General features: G+C 28.1%; 1 protein-coding gene across 2 annotated transcripts in view; it reads left to right on the top strand.

Annotated features, from left to right (window-relative positions):
• The first annotated feature begins 4,773 nt into the window (after window positions 1-4,773).
• The window catches only part of LOC142322221 (uncharacterized), a 72,782-nt gene continuing 52,841 nt past the window's right edge, over window positions 4,774-24,714 (top strand). Inside the window, exons 1-2 of one of the 2 annotated variants that reach the window (XR_012755808.1) lie at window positions 4,774-4,995; window positions 16,451-16,746. Coding sequence is in view for 1 of the 2 variants with exons in the window: in XM_075361041.1 (XP_075217156.1) it covers window positions 4,972-4,995; window positions 16,451-16,738 (312 nt within the window). In the remaining variant the exon portion in view is untranslated. Of the gene's footprint in view, window positions 4,996-16,450; window positions 18,661-24,714 lie in introns of those variants that run through there. The other variant, XM_075361041.1, reaches the window with a different exon arrangement.

Here is a 24,714-nt window from a genome sequence, read left to right as displayed (position 1 = left end):
ACTACTGTGTAAAGAGATAAGTGATAAGAGATAACCTTTTTCACTGAAACAAATACACTGTTACAAATCATTGTAAGTCCACCAAAGTATAGTTTGTTATCAGGCTTACATATGATATATCATTCTGTTCATGAGCGGGATGGCTATATGGTAAATATCAAAATTTTAGAGAAAATAGCTTTCAGTGGTGTATGTTGGACCAAAGGTGCTTTTTATGTATCTAGCTATAATACGTGTTGGAAAAGTAGTGAATTTAAAACAACAAAGTAACATACCTCCTTCTTATCATGAAATGGTGCATTGTTGTATATTGTTCTGTAATAAGTAGCAGAGTTATGACTGAAGTTTAATGAACTAAAATATGTTATTAAGTGTTTACTCATAAAACATTTATTTAATAGAAAAAATAAGATTTTTCTTTACAATTTACACACTTACATTTCAGGTTTGGGTTGGCTTCTGTATAACCGAGGTAAGAAACTGAGTTTTTTGATTGATCCATTCTTATAAACCACAAATAAAAATCTATGAAACATTCTTAGATTAAGAATATATATCTTTAGAATAAGGGAATTGAGATTCAGGGAAAGAGTGGATAGTAAGAGCGAGATGATCAACCCAGAAGGAGGAGTAAAAAAAATTGTTAGACTAACCAACCAATAGGGAGTGGTGCTTCAATTTCTCTTTAATGCAAATCCAAGCCAGAACAGTTCTTTGGATCTATGCATCATTACTTAGATGTTATTAAATTAATTTTGCAATAAATTGATTTTCCTTCATGTGATGAAGAACTGTAGAGAATTGACTGTCTTTGCTAAGGAAAACCTTGTGTATCATAATAATTGTGTTTTTTGTGGCAATAGCTGTTTGGTTTACCTATTTACAGAGCCAGAAATGATATTTTTTTTAATTGATCGGTGATAGATGATATAAAATATTTTACTGTATTTAAAACTTATATTTGATTAAAATAGCATCTAGTAATTGATAATTAATATTTATAAGTGCATTTTAACAGGATCTCAGTGAATGCTGAAATAGTCTGTCGTTTGATGCTGCTTACTGCTCAAATTAATACTTTCTCATTATAATTTCAAAAATTTGTGCAGTTTGCATTGATGATTCTCACATCCATACATTCTAAAAATTTTATTGCAGTCTAAAAATCCAAAGCCTCTTTCTTACTCTTTTATATTTCCCTGCTGGACAGATTTTCACATCTTCAAATATTTCTTTTTATGATTGCATTTAAGTTATATAATATCCAGTTATTGAATCCACACCGAATAATATCTCTAGATAAAATTACTCTGCTTTTACCCTTGGAATTTCTGTATTTCTATCACTGTAAGTACAAATATAAAAATAAACCTTGATAAACATTTTACTTTTCGAGCTTTTTTGTAGTAACATTTTTTTTACGTAAGAAGGCATTGCTAGTTAATTACTGGCATTTGTTGTTGAAAATTTGGGTCTTTAGGCTCACTAAAATCTAAGTTAAGGTTTCTCTGTAACTGAGTTATTGTATTCGTAATACAAATTCCTGGTCTGGATCAGGAAAAATGACTGGTTTCACTGCAGCAAAATGTTCACGAAGTCTAGAATTGATTATACATAAATTTTATGGCATGTGTAATTGCTTTATTAATCATCACATTACATTTATATGATCAAATATCTGTACTTTATTAGGTAATCAGCTTTAAAAAAAATTATGTAAGTTGCTGTTTTAAGAGAAAATACGAGTGATATTTGTTATGAGAGAAATTGTGGTATTGGTGATGACTGAAGTAAAGTTTAAGAACAGTTTTTGTCTGGAAAATAAGTAAAAACCAAGTAGTCGAAGAGTAAAATGAAAGATCTGATGAAAGGATAAAATATGGAGAGAGCAAAGGATAAACAGCAGTTCATGGATAAAGAGGTGAAGAAGCATACTAGAAGGTCTGACCTAAGGAAACATTGGAGAGAGAATCAGAAGATTTTGATGATTATCTTTTACAAAATAATGGTGTGCATAGTGTGAAGTAAATAAATATATTTAACTGTATCTGTTTACAAGTTCCTCCATGAATACAGTATATGTAAATGTTTTCTTATGATATTATTTATGTTACAGTACTATTAATTACAGTGTTTTATCATGTTTTACTTTGTTTACATTTTTACTGAGGATGAATAATTGCTTTGGTGGGATTTTTGCTTACCTTAAATTCTTGCAAAAACTAATCTTGAAAAATTATTCAGTTGAATAAAACCAGAATATTAGTCATTCTTGGAATTATTTTGTTAACTTATTTAAAGCATACATTACCAAGTATAAATTAAATAGTACTATCTGCTGGGATGGAAGTAGTTGAAAAAGAATAAAAGTATAAATGAATCCTGAACTAAAATTAATTTAGGATTAAAAGTTTTATATTTTACTTTACCTTGTTCTTTGTTTAAATCTAAAACTGCTGCAGATTGAGTGTACCTCCAGAATTTTAATGAATGTGTTTGTTCTGGAGTGTAAACTACATAATTAAAATAAAACCTGCCAAGGACTATAATCATTTAGTCATATTAAAAAAGTTGTTTTTCAGATCCAACAAATTTATTCCAGTGTTCTTTCCACTTTTCAAAACAATCTAAAAATTGTCTTTGTGTTCATTGTCTAATAATGAGTCAGTATATGCTATCTCATTGTGCTTAATCTTGTGCATGGTTTAAGATCAATCAAAAGAAATTTTAGTTTTTGAAAAAGTCCTAAGTTAATCCCCAAAGCTGTACTCATTTTCTTCTTTTTAGAACACCTTTTTTAGTAATTATCAATTTTTAGTATTTATTTTGTAATTATGAATATCTTAAATGATTTTGGTTGCCTTATTTGGAGGATTGTGTTAGTGGTCACATTCAGTGGAAGACTGGGGCTTTGTTTCAAGTTTATGGCATGTTCTCAAGTCATATAATAAAACCATACTAATGGTTATAACCGTGATTTGTTTCTGGCTGTAACTTCTTTCAAGAAGTCTCTCATTTTCTGTTAAGCCTCCGGAACCATTGTAAGGTATTACCTCAGAGAATGATATGTATGAAGGTAAGTGAAGTGTAGTCTTGTACAGTCCCAGTTTGACCATTCCTGAGATGGGTAGCTAATTAAAACCTAACCACCAAAGAACACCGATGTCTGGAACACAAAGATCCACCGGTAAGATCTAGTATTCAAATGCATATAGTATAACCTAGCCTTTACTAGGATTTGAACCTTAGAACTCTCTACCTTGAAATCAGCTGATTGATTTGCGATGATGAATTCATCACTAGATAATTCAGTGGGTTCTCTTTCAAGAAATCTGGATTGTTGCAAGCAGTTTTTAATAAATCCCATAAAAAATTATCTAGAAATTTCCTTTGAATTTATGATAAGCTGTGGAATAAATATTGGTGTAACATATATTATGCTTATATACACTGTCAAAAACAATAATCTACGATCCTAGATCCAGTTCCTACTATTGCTCACTGATTTTTTAAAAATTTTTATTGCAATCACATGCTTTGAACATTTTTAGATGTTTTGCTTGTTGAAAGCCTTCCAACATTTCAACCACTTACAACAGGTTTGCAACCATCCTTAAATTGTTGGTATCACAATTTTATACCTAGCTTCACTGATTGAGTTATATTCAGAATTTTCTTAATCATTTTGGATGTTTTTCTGCAGTTTAAAGCAAAACAGTTTTTTCAAATTGCAAGAAGAATGTACTTCTTCAGTAATTTCTAATTCAGATGTGGCATAGAGTGAATGTAAATATTTGAGTGAGAACTTCAACCAAATTTTCTCGTGAGTATTAGAAGACGTTCAAGGTGAATGGTTACTTTTTAGACAGATATTGTATTAGATCCTGAAGTGAGCCATCATCATCATAATTTAGAGAAATATCTATTTATATTTGTTTTATTTTATTAGTTACAATAATTTTCATACTTGTTCTCCACTACTGTAGAAAGATTGTCTTTTTGATTAAACATAATTATAATAAAAAGAATCACCCAAAAACTTGTTAAATGTTTCATCAAGAAACCTACTTTTTAATCATTTTTTAATTCTACTTAAGCAAAGAAAAAACTAAAATGGAAATTATATTTAAATTAAATTTCTAGTATCAGAAGTCGTGATGGTCTCTATTTGATGAGGCTGATTGGGTGAGGATATTTACTTATGCAGATTAAAAAAAAACCTTTGAGGGTTAACAGCAAGAATTGGTTAGTCTTATTTCAAGGCCATATATGTATGTACTTTTTTAACCATAGGTAAATAATATTCCTTTAAAGTCAAACTTTGAGGTAAATAATTTTTTTTTGTTATTATATGGAACCATGTATAATAAGATAAAAATGTAAATAATTTTTTTAATCTTATTATGACTGATTACTTATACAGAAAATGCCAAAAATGTTATTGTGATCTAGTACAGATAAAATAAATAACTTGTTTAGGAATATCATTCTAACATAATTTGATTGTAATTTAATATTTATGAAATTTTTAATTATATTACAAAGAAAGAAAAACCCCAAAAAGTATTTTTTCTTTCACAAAGTGTATCAGATAGTGTGGGTGGACTGACATAGATTGCAATAAAGCAAATTGATTATCAGGGGAATAGACTGATTACTGATAAATAACACAAACTTGTATTATGCAAGTTGCAAGGACGTCCTCTTTCCCCTTCCATTTTTTCTGAGTTGTGTTTGTTTATTATTGCGCAGTGCAGTGGGTCGGGTGGGTTTCTTTCGTTTACCTGCATTCACTTTAACGATCCGAGTACATCTCGGTCATTTATCAACTCGCATAATATATACTCCAATCGTTAGTGTATGTAGTGCTTTACTGTAGTTTTTTTTTTTATGAACTTAAGTGCTGAAAACGGATTATAAATAATCTACCTTCGGTTCGCAGCTGATAAAACAATTTTATTATCTGTTAAAATGAATCTCATCACACTGTTTATGGTAAGTAAAAAATCTCTTTTTTTTTTAATATGTAATTTTAATTTGTGAAAATATTTCTTTATTATGATTTTATAAACTGTCTCTCCCATAAAAAAAAAAAAAATTAAATATTTACAGACTTCAGTTTACCGATCGTTTAGTAGCGGCATTTTTAAGAAGGTCTTTTGCTCCAAGGAAAAGAATATTTTATACGGTTTCTATAACTAATTCTGTAGTTATAGTATAGTCTAGTGATAAATTATCATTTAAATTTCTTATTAACTAGTTTTATTTAGATGAGTTCTTCTTACTGTATCATTAACTTTACCTCCTTATAGAGCCAGTAAAAAGTTATTCCTATGAAAAAATTACTAAAACAGAATTGGTTTGGATTTAGTATAGATTCAAATATTCCTAATTATGTTTTAAATTAATTTTTTATGTCTAAAAATCTCGAAAATTAAAATATAAATAAATGTAGAAACATACGTCTCATTAAGAGAGAGATTTAGGCTAAAATTTCAGAAATTTGGTGAATAAAATGCTTTAAAATATATATATATATATATATATATTAATCATTTTTTAAATTATTAAATCCATTCGAAGAGAAAAATATAAATGAAAAATCCCCGTGAGAGTATAAAATTTCGATAAAAATATTTTGATAAATGTTGTAAAATGATAAAGTTGAATTTTTGACAATATAAAATTTTCTGTAGAATTTGTCATAAATGAGAAATTAAAAAATCCATTATATTCTCACAAAACCTTTTATTGTGTTACGGAAAAACAGAACACGATTACAAGAATACTACTCTTCGAGTTTGGTAAAACGTTATTGGGCTCGTTAAAATTTAGTGAGCCAACACAAAAAAAAATGTTAATAGTATACGAGGTAATATCTATTAAATAACGAGACTAATGCTGTAAAATATTTTATTTTAAATGTATATATATTTAGTTATTATCCCCTTCAATATACACCACCCCTCCTCTACTCCTACAACGCTCCATGCGAATTTTCCATTGTTCGAAACAGTGCTGGAAGTCTTCTGCGAGTTGTTTCATGACGCATGCCGCTTTTTCTTTCACAGGTTCACCGGTCTGAAATCTTATTCCTTTAAATACAGGATTTGACCTTTGGCAACAGATAAAAGTCACATGGTGTCAGGTCAGGCGAACAAGGCGAATGGTCTAACACTTGGATTTTATACTTGGCTAGAACGTCTTGATAGACAATGCGGTGTGAGCCGGTGCGTTGTCCTGATGAAGAGAACCTGTAGTTTGTTCTTCCACAATTCGGGTAGTTTTTTTCTTATCTTTTCACGGAGATGACCGAGCACCTTTAATAAAGACAAGAATAGTTAACCGACGATCAGATCGGATCAGATTACCAAATTTTGTCATTATTTTTATCCGTTTTTGACGTAGAAGGGCGACCCGGGGGAATATCATTTTCGACGTCTTCTCGACTATCTTGGAAACGCTTAAACTACTGGAAACCCGCGACGTGATAGACATTCATTGCCATATACATTTTTTGATAACAGATAAGGTTCAGTAGACGTTTTTCCAAGTTTCATATAAAATTTCACGACAATTCTTTGCTCTAATAAAACACTCATCATTTTTTCGGCAAAACAAAAAAAAAACAGATGTTATCCAAACGAAGGCCACGGCCAGAATAATATGTGTACATAAACTGGAATGGCAACAATCGAAAGAGAATGCTTCGTGCTATACAGCTGTCGGTCTTACGAATTTGGCGCATGCGCAGTTCTTCTGTAGCAGCATTAGTCTCGTTATTTAATAGCTACATCTTATAAACAAATAGTCGAGAGGTCGATAAAGATTTATAAAGAAAGTTGACGTATCTAAATTGTACGATTAATCCCCGCAACATCCGACATTCGAAAACAAAAGTTAAATATACACCCGTTTAAAACTAGTTAATTCTGTTACTGATGTCTTTATGAATAATGATTATTTCACTTAAATTACTTTGAAATTGGCCTAAGAACTAATTAAATAAAAATAACTATTTTAAGTTGATTTTAATCGTATATTTACTGATTGAATAATTCTCTGAAACGTAATGGACGCACGTAATGTCTTTTTGCACTTTTATTTTCCTAATTCACCATTTTGTTTGAAATTTATGCTTATAAAGGAAAGGAATCCGGTCAAACATCCTATCTCATGGATTAAGATACATTTTTGGTGTTATCTAATGTTTGAGTAGCTGTTAATGGTAGGATCGCATCATCAAAATAATATTTGTGCTGATAAAATAAATTAACTAGGTTATTGAATAAAGTTGTTACAATAACATGTGTTTCGTTGTTATTTTTATGAGTAGTTCAAATCATGAATTGAATGAAAGGCGAGTTACTCTTTTTCCACGATTTTGATCGTAACAAATGATTTGGTTATCTGTAGATAAGAAAACCATTGTTTCAAAGTAAAATATTCACAGTATCAAGATAGAAGGAAAGAAAACACATAGGAAGCTAGCAGGATACAGAGAAAAATTGTAGCTTGCTGTCTCCATGTAAAGACCTGTCTCTTCATCAAAATACCACGTAATAATAATTTCTCATTGCGACAAAATGTAAACATTAACCTTCCGGTCAGAAAAGTAATCGGGCTATTTTAAGAAGTAAATAAGTGAGCAATAACACATTTTACACGTAATCTTTAAAAATATAAGCAGGCTTTTTAGATGAATAGTAATAATTTATGAAATACGAGGTTCAACAAAACATTTGTGAGAGTATTGTGATAAGTAAAAATCTGAAGAAATCACTGCAAAAGAACAGATACAGAGTATACCACGGAGAAACTTTCAGGACTCGTTCTACTGGTGAAAATGATGAAAAAAGTTCAGTAGACATAGGTCCCGAAACGCTTTGCTTTCGAGTTACAGCTGGCGAAAAATTTCGCCCGGATTTCGGTTCTTCTAATAAAAAACAAGCCCTACTCTAATCTTTGGGATCCAAATTGAGGAATATAGTTAGTGGTTTCTTACGTAATTTGAGTTGGGCCAAACAAGGTCCCAGAACTATAACTTGTAGTTTTTAACATATCCGGCGTAAAACACAAAATTCTGTGTCGAAAAACAACTTTTTAGGTTTGTAGTACTATAGCTTTGTTAAATGACTAATAAATGCGGAAGATTTAGTAACAAAACTTTTAGAAGATTTAATTCTGAGAAAATTAATATAAATATAACTAATAAAAAGTAAATAAAAACGTTTAAATATCGGTTTTTATTGAAGTAAAACAGACGAAAAATAGACAGAAAATCGTATTATTCTTTTTTGTACCTAATAAATATTGTTCTTAATGTAGCAAAACAAAAAAATAAAATGTATGAAATGATAAATGGTAACAGAATATCAAACCTCAGTTACAGTAATTGTTCGAAATTCCCTCCTTCACAATGTACACAGCATTTTGCCCGACGTAAAATATTTCCGATGACTTTCCGTATCATCTGAGGATCGTTTTGTATCAATTCAATACCGTTTCTTATTTTAGTGAGTAACTCTTCTTAAATATTAACAAAAAAGTTAATAAACTAGATGTTTTAGTTATACTAGTTTAGTAAGAATTTTTAATTAACAAGGAATTCGATAGAAGAATTTTAATTAATGGCAATCTCGGCTTTCTGTTAGAAAAGTTATAGTTGATTCTCATAATTCTACAGAAAAATGTTATTCAGTCGAGTACAATGCCATTTCTGCATTAGGTGAAGAGATCGATTGCATGAACTCTTTTCTTATAACCTGCGGAGATTTTCGCCAGTTTTAAATTGTTTTATTTTTTAAATTGGCCTCTATGTTGAAACCAAAATTAAAATATATTAATGAAAGTTTCGGCAAATGAAAGTTTGTTCCTAAATAAACACTAATTTTTAAACTCGATAATACAAATTAAAAAATTAAAGAACTTAAAGAAATAAAAACGTATTAAAGAAGTTATGGAACATTGAAAAAGAATTTCCACAAAAACGGGCAAAAAAGTCAACTTTATTGCGTAATTTGCCATAATTCCTAGTTTTTCTTTTAAAAAAAATTGAAAATTAAGAAAAATGCAGAAATAACAAGATACAGAACTTAAATTTTTCGATTATTGGATCAAAAAAAAGCTTTGTCTTTTTAAATTATTATTACATTCCTGTAAAGTATACAGAGAACAGCACGATTATTTAGCACAGCGGAAGCGAGCAGTGACCATAAATCTGCATGCCGAATAAATAAATCTGCTTAGGGGTTTGACCTACACGCATTTTTGTATCAAGTGCACGGAAACATTGATTTGAAACTGTGATTTGACTGTGATCGTAAGGAAGAACAGAGAAATAGTATCAGATTTTGTGTCAACATCAGATTTTGTGTAACTCGGTAAATCTGCGTCAAAGACCTTTGGAATGATCCAATGGAATGACAGTGATGAAGAATGAGTCTAGTAAGAAGGCAGAACTACGGTGGAGAATAAAGCGAGATGAGGATGACTCTGTTCAATTCTCAAAAAATGTGGACAAAATTTCCAAGGTTTAACTGTCAACGCCGAGTTTTATTATTGGATTCTAAAGCGTCTGAATGAAGATATTTATTACTATCATAGAGGTATGTCGCGAGGGCAATCGGGTGCCCCATTACTACGACGCTTCAGCCCACACAACTCACAATACATTTGAGTTTTTGAATGCAACAACAGTATCGCTGCTTTCCACCACCAGGTACTCCCGTACTCTAATCTGCTATTATAAGAAAAAGGATAGATGAGAATAATACACAGTTTTTAGAGTTATAAATTTAGCGACTATTGTATCCATCGCTACATGGAAAAGGTACGTGAAATTCCCATTCTTTAAAAGAGCAAATAATATATTTTTAAGCTTTTCTTTTTACATATGTCCTCTTTTGAGCTCAAGGAAACATCTGTCATCTATAGTTTTATATGGAATTCATATATATATATATATAATTCAAGTCAGTTTGAAATTCGAAATGTGAACACTGTTTGTAAATGGCTATAGATTTGAAATCTTACACTTATCTAAAGACGTCTACAGTTAATCATGTCAAATTTAATCTTTATAGCTAATTAAGAAATAGGAAAATTAGAGATAAGTGAGTCAGCGAGGGTTTTACATACAAGTATATTAATAGATTATATATATATTTACATTTATATTTACGGGAAGCCCTCTTTTATATATATGTGGCCTTTTCTCCTACGGAAAGTCCTACATAAAAATGTATGTGTTTTGTTTTGTGTTTATATTTATATATAAATAAACACCATCAGAGTAGTGAGAGAGAGTGGGGAGGGAAAGAGAGAGAGAGTGAGTGAGAGAAACAATGAAATGAAGACATGTAGTCATTAGCAGTTCGAGGTATAAGGAAAATGTTACTTAGGATGTAAAAAAGGAGTTTAAACGGTATAAATAACTTTTATTTACATTTAATTCGGGCTACTTGTGCAGGCTCGTGCATATAGTTATGATTACGATAATATTACTAATGTATTTAGGGTTCATAAGTAACCTTGTTTAAATTACCCGCACTAATTTTTTTTGTTAACTTTATAAACCGTACAAAATCCATTTGTAGCAACACAAAACCTGCGTCCTTAAGGAATGAACAATTTTATTTGTCCTTCAGTTATTATAAAATTTTCTTTATTATAATAGTTGTAGTCTGAAAATGTTTTATTTGTTAACAAAGCTTCAAAGTAGATGAAAAGTAAACGGTTGAAAGATAAAAATAAATAAATAAAATTTTGCATTAGGTTTAAAATCAACAAATGTAAGCTGTAACTCAAATGCAATATTCTAGTCAAGTTTAAATAAAAATTCAAGTAGTGATCAATTGAAGAGATTGAAATTGGTTGTAACCTACATCACACGCTGATATGGTTTTCTTTTCTCAAGACAGGAATTCTCTGTGTAGTTAGTAAATACAATTAATTCAAGTCTTCTAAATCCGTAGTCTTTCAATTTTTTATTTCATACTCGCAACCAGTATTTTATTCTTTTTGAACTCGCATAAAACTTTAATAGAAAGTTAAACATTGGAAAAATGTCCATTTTTTGTTGTTATACTTAGTAAGAAAAGTGCGATCTGGTCAAAATTCAAATCCTCAAACATTGGAAGTCTTTGATTTTTATTTTGTATTACGACGTCGACGGGACGCCCTTGTTTAATAGCGTTGCGGTAGTTTTTAGAGCGATGTGTTTTGTGTTGTGTTTATATTTATGTATAAATATAAACGGTGATAGTTACAAAGGTTATAAGACTGAACTTCATCAGAGTAGTGAGATAGGGGGAGGGAAAAAGAGAGAGAGAGAAACAATGAAATGAAGTCATGTAGTCATTAACAGTTCGAGATATAAGGAAAATGGTACTTAGGATGTAAAATCCTAAGTATCGTTATCTCGTTCAGTGTAATGCATTCAGATTAATGTATAATAGTATTCTTTCTTTATTTCAGAGTTCTATTTAACAACTCCCTTTGGTTTGGTAATTTTCGTTTATAACACAACATTATTTCCTCAAGAACAAAGAATACACACTGGGGTTGGATTTCGATTAAATAAAATTTCATCAGATTGCATACAGTCTTTTCAATTATCGTACAAATAACTCGCCTCAATTAAAAGATATTTTCAAAAAACCCATTAACCGAATTTCATATCTTGAATTCATAAAAAAAATAGTTTTTTTTTTTTTTTTTTTAGTTTTAATCATTGTTTATTTTTACCGGGTTATGACGAAATCGAAATTTATACTTCTGTACAGCACGTATTTTCATATACATAATGGTTAATATTTTGATAACTTTTGTACATTTTTATTTGTTATATTCGAATACAAAACTATATTAAAAAAAATTAATAAAGTGTTCTTTGATATTTTAAACGGTTTTTAAAACATTATTAAAGTATAAAAAATATAATTTATTTGAAATGTTTTTAACAGTGGAAACGGATATATTTTCTGACGGTTCTAAAATAAATTTAAAAAAAGTAGGTCCTGCCTAAAAATTGCAATAAATAAAAATTAAAAATATTACAATGTTTTAATTATTTTTTAAATTTCGATTAGTCGAGGTCGGTGCTCAGTTAATAACAACTATTTATTACCCCTTAATTTGGCGGCTACTTCAAAAGTCGAAATTGAAACAAGTTAAAAGTATGTTATTTTTCAGTCCGTTTTTTAAAAAGCCAGGCTTTTTAATTTTTAAAGTTTATTTTATAATTTAATTTTTTTTTAATGGTTTGAAGTACAAAGATAAGAACAGGCGTTTTAAAAAAAAATAATGAAAAGACAAAGAAAAACTAGCGTTTTGATAAAAATAAGAAAATAAAATGAAGTGAAATGATATATACTCTTCGAAGTTTTCAGAATTCGAAAATGAAATATTAAATATAATGCGAAAATATATATTAGTTTTTTATTCTATATTTCCCAGCTAATATTCTTGATTTTTCGCGGAAAATTACTTTTAATATCACACTGAAACACTATAAAATTACAATACATATTTTTCATAATGCAATAATGAAAAACGTTTCATCGACTATGTAGGTAATGTAATTATTCGTTTAAAACTCATCCACTGAAGTTACGAGAGAAAACTTACTATGGAACTACCCACATTTATTTATTTATAATATAATTTATTTTTTATTAATTAAATTTTCTATAAGTAATGGACCTTTATTAAACGATTATGGTTTATAGATAAAAAAACCTTCTCAGACAGCACAAAGATAGAATCGTTGCATCAAATTGTTTCTCATTAACTAATTATATTAAAGCATTCTTCACTCATAATTATAATATTCTTATGAAATTGTAAAGAAAACAAAAAATAATAACTCATGATATTTGAAAACACATTGTATACAAAACCAGTTTATCTGTTAATCTGCTAGATTACTTTGAAAAAGATGTCATAAATTTTCTTTTAATAAAAATACAAGACCGAAAAGAGCTTTTTTTAGAATGTATCTATTAGTTTCTCTAAATTCTTAGATCATATAAAATAGAAGCTGTCTTATTACGGCAGATATCTCTTAAATATAGCGGGGAAAACCGTTGCAAATAAAAAGCTGTAGTATGTTCAAAAGACATCGAGCAGTAAATTTTTTTTAAAAAACTAATATTTTACCGTCTTATAAAAGTTTATTCTAGTTTTTTTTTTTAAACATATAGACGACTGTAAATAAGAGACTTTTCTTTTTTTTTTAAATGTTTTCTTTTCTTTTAAGATGCGAATTGATGAACTGACAGAAAGAAAAACGAACCTGTCCACATGAAATAATTACAAGAAAATAAATAATTAAGAATAATATGGTAATTATAGGAATAATTCAAAATTTTGTACATTAACATGTTCTTGTTTTATACGTTTAGATGAGTTATTAAAAAAAAAATTCTTGAATAATTCTACGTTGATTTTAGTTATTGAAACCAAGCCTAGAACTGGTTTTCAAATACCTGTGTGAGCAAAAGTAGGCTAGTCTAAGAAAAAGTTAACAAGATAATTGAAAGAGACAATATAGTAATCAAATACCATTATTGTACCTTTGTTGAGTAAAAGGGAAATACGAAATTGTTTATGGGTCAAGGTTGTTTTATTCTCTGAAGTGCATCAATTATACTATTATAATTTACCATTGTTAATTTAATAATTAAAGGTCTTATATTAAATTAAACTCACTTTTTGTTCATTTAAAAATCTATCGTTAATTTAAATTTTTATAAATAAAGTTACATTATTAAAACTAGTACAAAAAACGTTTCTATCGTTTTGTTATATTTTTGTTGAAATTACACGTTTTGAAGAACTATTTTATTGTTTTAAATATCTATCTGTTTTTGTCTGGAGGATTCTGCTGCCCATAACACTATCCTAGGAAAACATTGAAAGTTCCCCGATTTTATAAGATAAAATTTTGGATACGGAAAATTAGCCTGAAAAATCAGTGCCGGAACACAGTTCCGGTACTGCTAATTGGGAGAAATAAAAACTCTTCCTTTCACATAAAATTTGTTTTATTTTTAAGTATTCAAATTTTATTCAGGTCAAACATTAATCATTGTTATCATATTTCTTAATGAAATATATTATCATTTCTTTAAATGGCACGTGAAGAATTCGTGTAACCAATGTTCATATACTAATTTTTTTGTGGATTAAAATCCTTTGATGTCATTCCAAACAATTTTTTTTCTAACTTCCGGGACCACCGTTATATATTACTTCAGAGAATGAGATGAATGATGATTTTTGTAGCGTGTGAAAATGCCATGCCTGACCGGGATTCGAACCCGGGACCTCAGGATGAAAGGTCGAGACGCTACCACTCGCACCACGGAGGCCGGCCATATTCCAAACCATTAGGTTATGTTTATTTTTATTGATGTGTTTTATTAATAAATTACGAGGCGATAAAAAATATAACCTAATTTACAGAAGTCGGACTGCACGAAAATAGTCCTTGCTTTTGGATATCGGTAGGCATACAGCGACGAAATAAGTTGTTAAAAATCTAATTCGCGAAAAAAGTTAATCGTTTGGGAAGAAAACAATAAGTTTTGCTTCTTATTAATACATACATAGAAATGAATATGCGTTTTTCATAACAATGTCATGCTGTCAGCCGCCTGCAGCTCTAGACCATATTCTTGCGGTTCGCTATAATATAAAATCGGTACTGAAAAATTTACGAGTGAATCCCTACGGAAGACATAATTCCTCTGCAATACGTCAATTTTATAATCGTAATAAAAAATCCCAATTAAGAGAAAAAAAAAAAAAAATCCAAAAAACCGTCGATTTCGTTTAAATTTGGCTGCTAACTAAAATCCTAATGATAAATTAAGCAAAATAAATTTCGTGGAAATATATTTTTTAGGTAAAACTTGATTTTAAATATACGAGCTATATTTTTATGATATATTTTTAATAAAAAAATTATAGGATCCAAACTATTATCAAAGAATTGCTCAGAAGTTTTTTGAAAGATGATTTATTTTGGTATTGGATATCGGAATTTTATCAAATTTTTAAAGTAATTTTTTTTCTTATAATTCCTTTTTTACTTCGTACTTCATTTCTTCATGCAAAGAAACTTATCAGTGAATTGTAAAAATATTTTTTTGGTAATTAAAAATAAAAAAAATTGTAATCTTGAAAATTTTCAATTTTGATTTTAAGAGTTGGATCTATTTATATTATCCCAGAATTGATCTTTAATAATTTCAAAAATATATCTGGATGTGTGAATATACGGACAATTTTTTATAAATTATTTTTTATTGAAAGTTCAATCAATCAACATTATAATGAAATTTACAACGTATATTTTTTTGTAATTGATTAGATAAGCCCAATTGATAAAAAAAATGCTTCCTTAGACCCATCCTTAGAAAATTAAATTTCATCGTAATTATTTTACATACAAAAACATATAGGCTCAAATATATCCATAAAAACGCCTTAGTCTATTTGTTACGTATTAATTTTTCCGGTATTGGTAATTTCACTTTTTTATACAATAAAATTTGTTTTTAAAAATTGATCAATATATGCACTGCTGTATTACATATATATACTCTTGGAAGGTTGGTGTGGCGACATTGGAATCTGAATTTCTCATTTTAAAAGATGCGGTTTCGTATAATTTATAATGTTTTGTAATAACCTAGATTTATTTGTTAAAGCTTTTTTAATGTTTTCAAAGAGGTAAGTATAACTAATATTATGTAGGAAAAAACTTGATATACCAGCACTTAAAAGTTAAACCACTGAGCTTATTGTTAATTCTTTATTAACGTATTAAAAATTAGGTAATAAAAACCTTACAGTTGTTTAATCAGGTAGATTTTCATGTACTCATCGATAATATTGTGTTGTAAATTGAAACACACTTTCGTTATTGAGAATGTAATTTTATTTTTGTTTTTTAATGAACAGCCGTTTTAAAACAAGTTAAAGAAGCAAATTAAAATGATACTTTCCGTTTCTCTCCGGTTAAAAAAAACATTAAGTGTTACAATATATTTAAATTAGAAATCATCAACTGCGTGCAGTATAAGTATATATTAAATCAAAAATGAAAAACACGAAAGCGTATTTCAATTATTGCTGAAATAATAGGAATACATTCATCGATTTCGTGTGGAAGATAATAAAGTTATAATGACGTCGATTCAATTTGCATGAGAAATTATCGGTGAATATAATTCTTACAGCTTAAGATCACAGGTGGTAGTTTTTCTAGCAATTTATAATGAAAATTTATTCATAGTGGGCCAAAAAAATTAAAATAAATTATTATTTTAAGAATTCTCTGAACAATGTAGATAAAACACTAATTATATTAAATAAAAATTCTGTTTTGTAAATTGTAAAAGAATTATAATTTCTTAATATGTATGTATTATTTTTTCAGGCAGTTCTGGTGGTATTAATGAATTTAACATTAGCGAGAAGTTCTTTACAAATAATAAATTTGCTTCGTGAAAGTTTTGCCGGTAAACCTGAATTTCATAGAAAGCAAAGCTGGCCGTTCGATCCGGAGGTAGCCGCAAGAAGAAGAGTGGATTTTGAAAGAATTAACGGTTATAGATCGATGGGTCTGATTGAAAGATTAGGATTGGGTGAAGACGGCCGACAAGACGAACGGCGAATTCAGCAGGCGATACGTGATGAGGGTATTCCAATTACTGGACGAAGATAACCACAACGGTAACATTCAAGATGAACGATCAAGTCCGAGGTTACGCTATGTTTTAAGTAAATTAGAACTTAACCTGTATACATAGCTTTGTGAAATTTCAAAAATTATTTTTTATAATAGTTTATTTAAAACAAAGCCAAGCAGAATTAAACAAATATTGAATATCACAGGTATAAAATGAAAATAGACTCAGGTGATGAATAATATATTGCATCAAAAATTTGGCGCACGATAGGCCTGTAGAACAGATTTATTCAACAGCCCTAAAGCAATTCTAAACTCTAGGGAAATGCGGGTAGGCTACGTAACCCATTCCTCAGAATATAAAAGCTGTTTTACAATATAAGTTATTTCCATGAAATTAATTTTAATAAACACCTAAAGTGATAATTTCCTATAGGCCTATTTTTATACCTTTTAATATGTATTTGGAATTGTATTAACGTTCACCTACCTCATATCTTAATTGATGTAAGCAAGAATAAAAATAATACAAAATAAATATAAAATAATGTATACAATCGAGATTTAGGCTACAAATTGAAGTTTTGATTGTTGTAAAGAACAAAAACTAAATAAGTCGCCTAAAGAATTTTCCATCATGCAGGATTTATTCGTGTTATGTAGTCAAGACAAATTATGCCACAAATATTCTAGTGGGATCAGTTTGAAACGAGTGTTATGAAATAAACTCGATTTTTCCTTTGATTTATTTATTCTGTTAGGAGTTACATTTTTATTTGTTTTTAATCCTTTAATTTTTTATCCAATTTTTTATAATTTTTATTTTATTTTTTTTACTTATTCTTTAGTTCTTATTACTTCGATTTATTAGAAAAAAAAATCGAGTAAAATAAAAATCAGTGTATTTGTTTCCTTTTAGATTTCTAAGGAATACAAACTTTATTAATTGCTATGAATATTAGTGGAAAGAAATGTGCCTGGATGAACACTGGAGTGGTCATTTGCAAGTATCAACTACACGACAAACAAAAAAAGAAGGATACTTAATTTATATAATCTTCGTTCATGTACTATGGACTTCCAGAGATACGGATGTGACGTACACGATACGAAACTCTATAATGAATTATTTAAAATTATATGAAGAGTTTCCTCCTTTCTCATCTGAACTTATAACTTCTTTAACGAAAAATACGTTATCCATGTTTCGTAAAATGTTATTCAAGACAAGATTTATTTTAAACTGTGACAAGTAAGCAATTATATTTATACGATGTACAAAGTACAAAAGTGAATTTTGAATTAAAATTTAATTCTTTTAAAAAAATTAAAATTGAATAACATTCTTTAAATTTATTGATTAATTATTTATTATATACAAAATAGTAAATAAAGTCACAAAGAAAAATTCTTGAATTAGGATAAAATTACACCTGAGGTAAGATAGAATTAGATTAAAAATAATTTTGTCACACTAAAACATTCCCTTGAAAATAACAGAATATAAGTAATTCTGAGAGAATTGCTATGCATGAGACTCCTTCAGTGATTACTAAACTTTATTTATGTTTTCTTCGTGGAATATTATTTACGAGTATTAAAAACGAATGAAAAAAAATTAAAATTAGTTTAATTCGTTATAAATGATTAGAATTTCAAGAATGAAGGTAATGAGGAAAAAATTATGTTTAGTTAATATTTATGGAGAGCAATCCAAAGAATTGTAAGACAAAAAGATTAAATAAAAAATTATCTCCCCCCTCCGCAAATGAAAGACTTTTATTATCTTAATGAAATAACAATTTGAAAAAGATAAATTAGTTAATATAGATGTTAAAAAGGATTACATATCAAAATTTAATTGTTAGGTGACAGTTTTTATAAAGAATTAAAATTCGAAAAAGGAACAATTAATTAGATTTTATATATAATTTGCGATTATATTAATTATATATAATTAAAATTCACCTTATATAAATAGTTTATATAATTGTTATTATATATATATATATATATATATATATATATATATATATATATAATGTTAATTATTTGGTTATTATTGTTTAACAAATTAAAAAATAGCATAGAAAACAGTTTTGTTGCTTTTCATGTTGTGCGTTTTTTTTTCATAGTCGCATCAACAATTAAACTTAATAGCGACTTATCAGTGTAATGCACTGTACAGGTCTAGTCTTGAACAAACTGAGACTGACCAGTCTTGAGACATGTGGTTAATTGAAACCCAACCACCAAAGAACACCGGTATCCACAATTTATTATTCAAATCTGTATAAAAGCAATCTTTATTCGGATTTGAACCTGAGAATTCTCGACTTCTAAAGCAGCTGATATTCGAACATAAGTTTACCAGTAGACCAACCCGGTGGATTATTATTCATTTTTATTTTAGTTTATGTTTTAATAATAAAATAAAAAAAATTAAATTATCTAAACTGTAACCTAACAATGAAATTTGGATACATAATTCCTGTTAAGATGTATATTAACTAATTTATGCTTTTTTTTCTTAATTGTTATTTCATTAAGATGATAAAAGTCTTTCAGTTGTGGAGGTGGGAGAGAATTACTTATTTAATCCTTTTGTCTTATAATCCTTTTGATTGTTGTTCATAAATATTAACCGAAGGTAATTTTTTCCTCATTACCTTCATTGTTGAAGTTCTATTCATTTATAATGAAGTAAGCTAATTTTAGTCATGTTTTGTCATTTGTTTTTCATTAATATTCCATGAAGAAAAGAGCATTAAGTTTAATAATCACTGAAGAAGTCTTACGGGTAGCAATTCTCTCAGAATTACTTACATTCTGTTATTTTCAAGGGAATTTCTGTTATTTTAATGTGAGTGACTGAGAATTATTTTTAATCTAATAGCGTAATTTTATTGTAATTCAAGAATTTTTCTTTGTGACTTTATTTACTATTTTGTACACAATAAACGATTTAATCATTAAATTTAAAGATTGTTATTAAGTTTTAATCTAAAAACGTTTAGTTAATTTCAATAAAATAAAACCAATCAGGAAGATAAGAAAAAATAAAGAAAATGCAAGTTTAGCTGCATTTCTTTTGGAAGAAAACTTAGATCTTAGAAAACAAGGCAATAAATCTTTACATTCAGGGTAAATGAGATAAAAAGTAAAATAAGAGTATATCTAATCTTTATGAATATTTCATTTTAATTAAACGAAAAAAGAGATTACTTTATTTTATTCAGAAGTAATGTCTAAAAGGTTAGTTGGCTACTGCGCCATGGATTGCCAATTAACAAACACATATTTTAATGAAATAGCCTGATTATTGCTGTATAAAATGAAATATAAGTCATTATTATTATTATTTTCATGGTGAATTAAATTTTTATCCATATATAAAATGTTTAACAGCTCTTTTACTAATTTACATTAACATCTTAAGTGGCTGGAAGAATAATATGCAAGAAGAGTCACAGGTCCTTTGGCTCACAAGACCTGTAGCCTCTGAGTCATTTATTGGCCCAGAAAATTGGGGTAAAAAATCAACTTTATTGGCTATAATGATAGACTTGTTTTTTTTTGTTTTTTTTTATTAAGAAGACGGATTATAGTGGAGGAGGAAAATGTTGATCATTTTGGTGGAGGAATAATGGAAAGTTGTATCTATATGGATCATGAAAATCAGTTATCAGTTGCTATATAATATTAGGGGTGAAAAAAGTGGTATAATTGATTTTCGATTTCAATTTCAACCGATCAATCATTTACGTAACCAATTATAAATGTTGTCACGCTATTTGGATAATTCAGTAGATTTCGTAATAATTTGCACAAAACATGGTATAAATCAATAAAATTATCATATTGTCTATAAAGTCACCTGTGTAATTTATTAAAACTGAGCATCAGTAATTTATGAGTAGTTTTCAAAAGGAGTAATTTGATTAAAAAAGTAACAATTTTGAATATCAACTGTACCAGTTTACTTTTGACTGATTAGGCAATTTTATATATTTTTAACCGATTATAATAACTTTAATTCATACAACGGTTGTTGCTTCATATTTATAGTGCAATACAGGCATAAATTTTGAAATTATTTGAACGGGTAGTTGCAGACTTTCATTTTAATTTTCATGATTTATATATTTTTTTATTGCGTTATCCAAGTACAATGATAAGATAAGCACAATCGACTGTTAAGGCAATAAAAATTGAGAGCATACACTGTGTTTTCCTGTTATTCCAATAATTATTTTGATTTAAAAAAAAAAATTTAATTTTAGATTTATAAAATTTTCAGCCTCATGTACATGCTCTTAAATTAGTTGGAGTAATGTCTCGCTACTTGGAATTATATATATAGTTAACGTAAAACTTTTCAGAAACGTAGGCTTACATCCACGATAAATATTTAAAAAATTGACTTTGAATAAATCTATTAGTTAATTTACAAATAACTATTGTACAGTATGACTTCAATAATATAGTTACAATGGTGCTCAGATAACTAAACATTTGGATGATTGGATTAACAGAAAATAAAAATAATAAATTTCAAGAATTATATATTTTGATTTGTTTGGTTTTTTTTCATAAAATGTTATAACTTGTAAAAATATTATCAGTAATAAAAAAAAATTGTAATAAGACTTTATAAATATTGACTTAATTCAAATTATTTTTTGTTACTGGACAAAAGACATTACAGAACATCGACATATCACAAAAAGTAAAGAAATAAAGCTTAAAGGTTCAAAAATGTCTATCCGGAAGATAATAATCTATTTTCTACTGCGTCCTAATTTCTTTCTTGTCATATTAAAAGTATGAATCGATTTTATTATGATGGATAAATAAAATAAGAGAGGCAAATTATTATTTAAGAGTAAACTTTGTTGTTTATGGAAGACTGATTTTTATGAATAATAATGTTAATTGTATATAATTTTTTTAAGAAATAATAATAGTTTATCGACGTAAGTTTTAATAGTATTTATTATATAATAATAAACTGAGTATAGAAATAAACATTTTACTCTCCACATTTTCATTACGCTACCGATTAATAATAGTAATAAATATGATGAACAACAAATGCTTCTAGTAATTTTATTTTTAAATTGATTACTGTGTAATAATATGGCTTACGTAGAATTTATTTTTCAACGTATAAATTTCACTTTTATTCTGAGATCAAAATTATGAATAAATATAGGATACTTCACTTGTGTAAAAATATGTAGTTTGTTTAGTTCGTTGAATATCAAAGATTTCCAATTTTTTAAAGTAAATATCATTTAACATTTTGTATTTTTTGGTTTAGCCTCGTAATTTTATAAGTACAATTTTGTAATATAAAATATACAGAAAATTATAAAATATTGTAGCGTTTATAAATTACATTGTAAACTATTATTATACTTAAATTAAAAAAAATAATAATTTTGCGATACTTGTGATTTTTGCACAAGAACTAAGTTTCTATAATAACTTGAGATATATTTTTCATTTTTATTTTTTGTTCAAAATTAACAGATTAATTGAAAGTTATATTATTTTTTACTAAGTAAATAACTAAACCTTGTCTCACGAAACCATGCAGCAGATATAAATATGAATTCAGCATGTATGAGTAATATCTCAGTAGTTTAGGCCGAGTCATTCTGTAATTACCTCGTGGAAATAAAATAGTTATTACTTTATGGGCATAATAGTATACTGTAAGCTATCAGTTATTTTGCGCATGGCATGCCGATGATATGCAATTAAAAGCTTGTTGAGTCTCTTTTGTTGGTATTTAATAACAATAACTTTATTTGTAATGTTGCATCCATTATTTAAATCGATGAAAGAAAGTATTCCAGTCTATATTTTAGTGTTACATTGTACGGTACGATACAGTTTTATAATTCATCTTTATAACAGTTTCATTCAGCGTTATTTTCATCAATTTTAATTTATCCTGTGTTTTTGTACCAATTGGGTTTTAACAATGAGTGAAACTGTCGTGAAACATGAACCGGGAAAACCGTTAAGTAGCTCCAAAAAAAAAAATCAGTAATGTATATACAACCCTGAAACTGCAGTCAGAGACATTGCTCGGAAAGCAAGTAGTGCAACAGGAATTAGCGAAATAACAATTTTTAATATAATAATGAAGCACAAAATTGACGGTAAACATGTTAGGCATAAAAATATTCGAAAGCATGTGAAAACGATTGAAAAGTTGGATGATTTTACTAAAACCGCTATTAGAAAAAAATTCATTCGTTTTATTTCGATAACGAGCTTTGTAACTTAAACAAAATATTAAATGCTGAATATAATTTTTTCTGAACTACCGAATTTTTCTAGAAATACATTACATCGTGTTTTAAAATTAATGAATTTCGTTTCATGTCCAGAAAAAATAATTCTTTATTTATTGAACGCTAAGATATTATTTCATAGCGTAGGGAATATTTAAGTTAAATTAAGCAATTTCGTGAAGAGGGTAAAACAATTTATCTAGATGAAACTTGGGTTAATGCGGGGGACATGTACGGGAAAAATTTATGGATAATGAAGAAATAAAGAATCCAAAAGGCGTTTTTATGAAAGGATTTTCAACTGGGGTGAGAACCCCGGCTAGAAAAAGTAAAAGGTTAATAGAGGAAATCTAAAAATGTTTTTGAACGGTTGCATATGGGTATTATTTTATTTTTTTGGGCTTGATTCGCCACAAAAGCTTGAAGCTTGTAGCGTGGGATATGGAAAAGGAATTTTGTAGCGTATGAAAAATACCACGTCTGACCAAAACTTGAACCCTGGGATTTGAACCCAGATCTTTCCAAGAATATCTCAATTAAGTAAATGGTGACAATTTTTTACAATGATTTAAAAAGAAATTGTTGAAACTGTTGCTGAAGGGTCTGTCATAGTAATGGATAATGCGCTGTAACACTGAAAAAACACGAAAAAATTCTAAACGCTTCGACACGAAAATCGGAAATTACCGGACGGTTAAAATCAAAGAAAATCGTGTACACCGAAGACATGTTAAAAGTAGAACTTTTAGAGAGTAAAATTAGTTTAACAAGAATATATTCATTATGAAGTAGATGAAATCGGAAAATAAAAAAATTTTTTCGTGTTGCGTCTTACTCCATACCACTGCAATTTTAACCAGATAGAATTGATATGGGCACAAGTCAAAGGCTACATCGGGAGTAATAATACAAGATTTAAGTTACGTGATGTAAAAAGTTTAAAATGCTTGGAAAAATTGTGTTCAATATGTAATTAAAGATGATAAAATATGGAAAACTGACAGTTGTATGAAAATATCCTTGAAGCTATTGTGATAAATTAGGGAAACGATGACAATAGTTCATCAGACAGCAGCTTATCGAGTATTATAGAAATATATTGAGGTGACAAATATTTTTTTTGTTTTATTTGATGAAATTTTAATATAACGGTAACATAGTTTCTTAAATTTTTTTTAAGGTAAACATCATTTTATCATACTTTTCTAATTTTTGTATAAAAAGTTATTTTTACTTCATTTTTATACGTTATAAGTAAAGGGATTGGTTTGTTCTCGGATGGATTGCGCTAAATTAAATTTAATTAGAATCTTCGTACTGTAGTTATGGTTCTCTGTAGGGTTTTGTGAGATAAAGTTTAATTAATACAAATAATTAATTAGGTACCATTGGGTACAACTTAATTAAAAAAACATATATATTTGTGTGTGTAAATAAACCGTGAGAATGTATTTTTGTTTAAAATTGTATAAATTTCTTTCTTAGTCCTTCTAATTTACCATACATATCCTAATATACATCAATTTCGAACTGTATAATGTGTGCTGTTCGCTTTATTACACTATGAAATTTAATGAATATATGTTTAGACACGAAGCAGCTGCAGCAATACTTTTTTTCATAACATACAAGCATCGTAACAACAGAGTTGCATCCTGTACTTGCAAACAGTGCTGTTATTTTCCATTTTTTGCGTAAACTTAG

This window comes from Lycorma delicatula, chromosome 3 (genome assembly GCF_047948215.1).
Source record: "Lycorma delicatula isolate Av1 chromosome 3, ASM4794821v1, whole genome shotgun sequence".
Taxonomy (NCBI): domain Eukaryota; kingdom Metazoa; phylum Arthropoda; class Insecta; order Hemiptera; family Fulgoridae; genus Lycorma; species Lycorma delicatula.
This window is presented reverse-complemented; position numbering and strand designations above follow the sequence as displayed.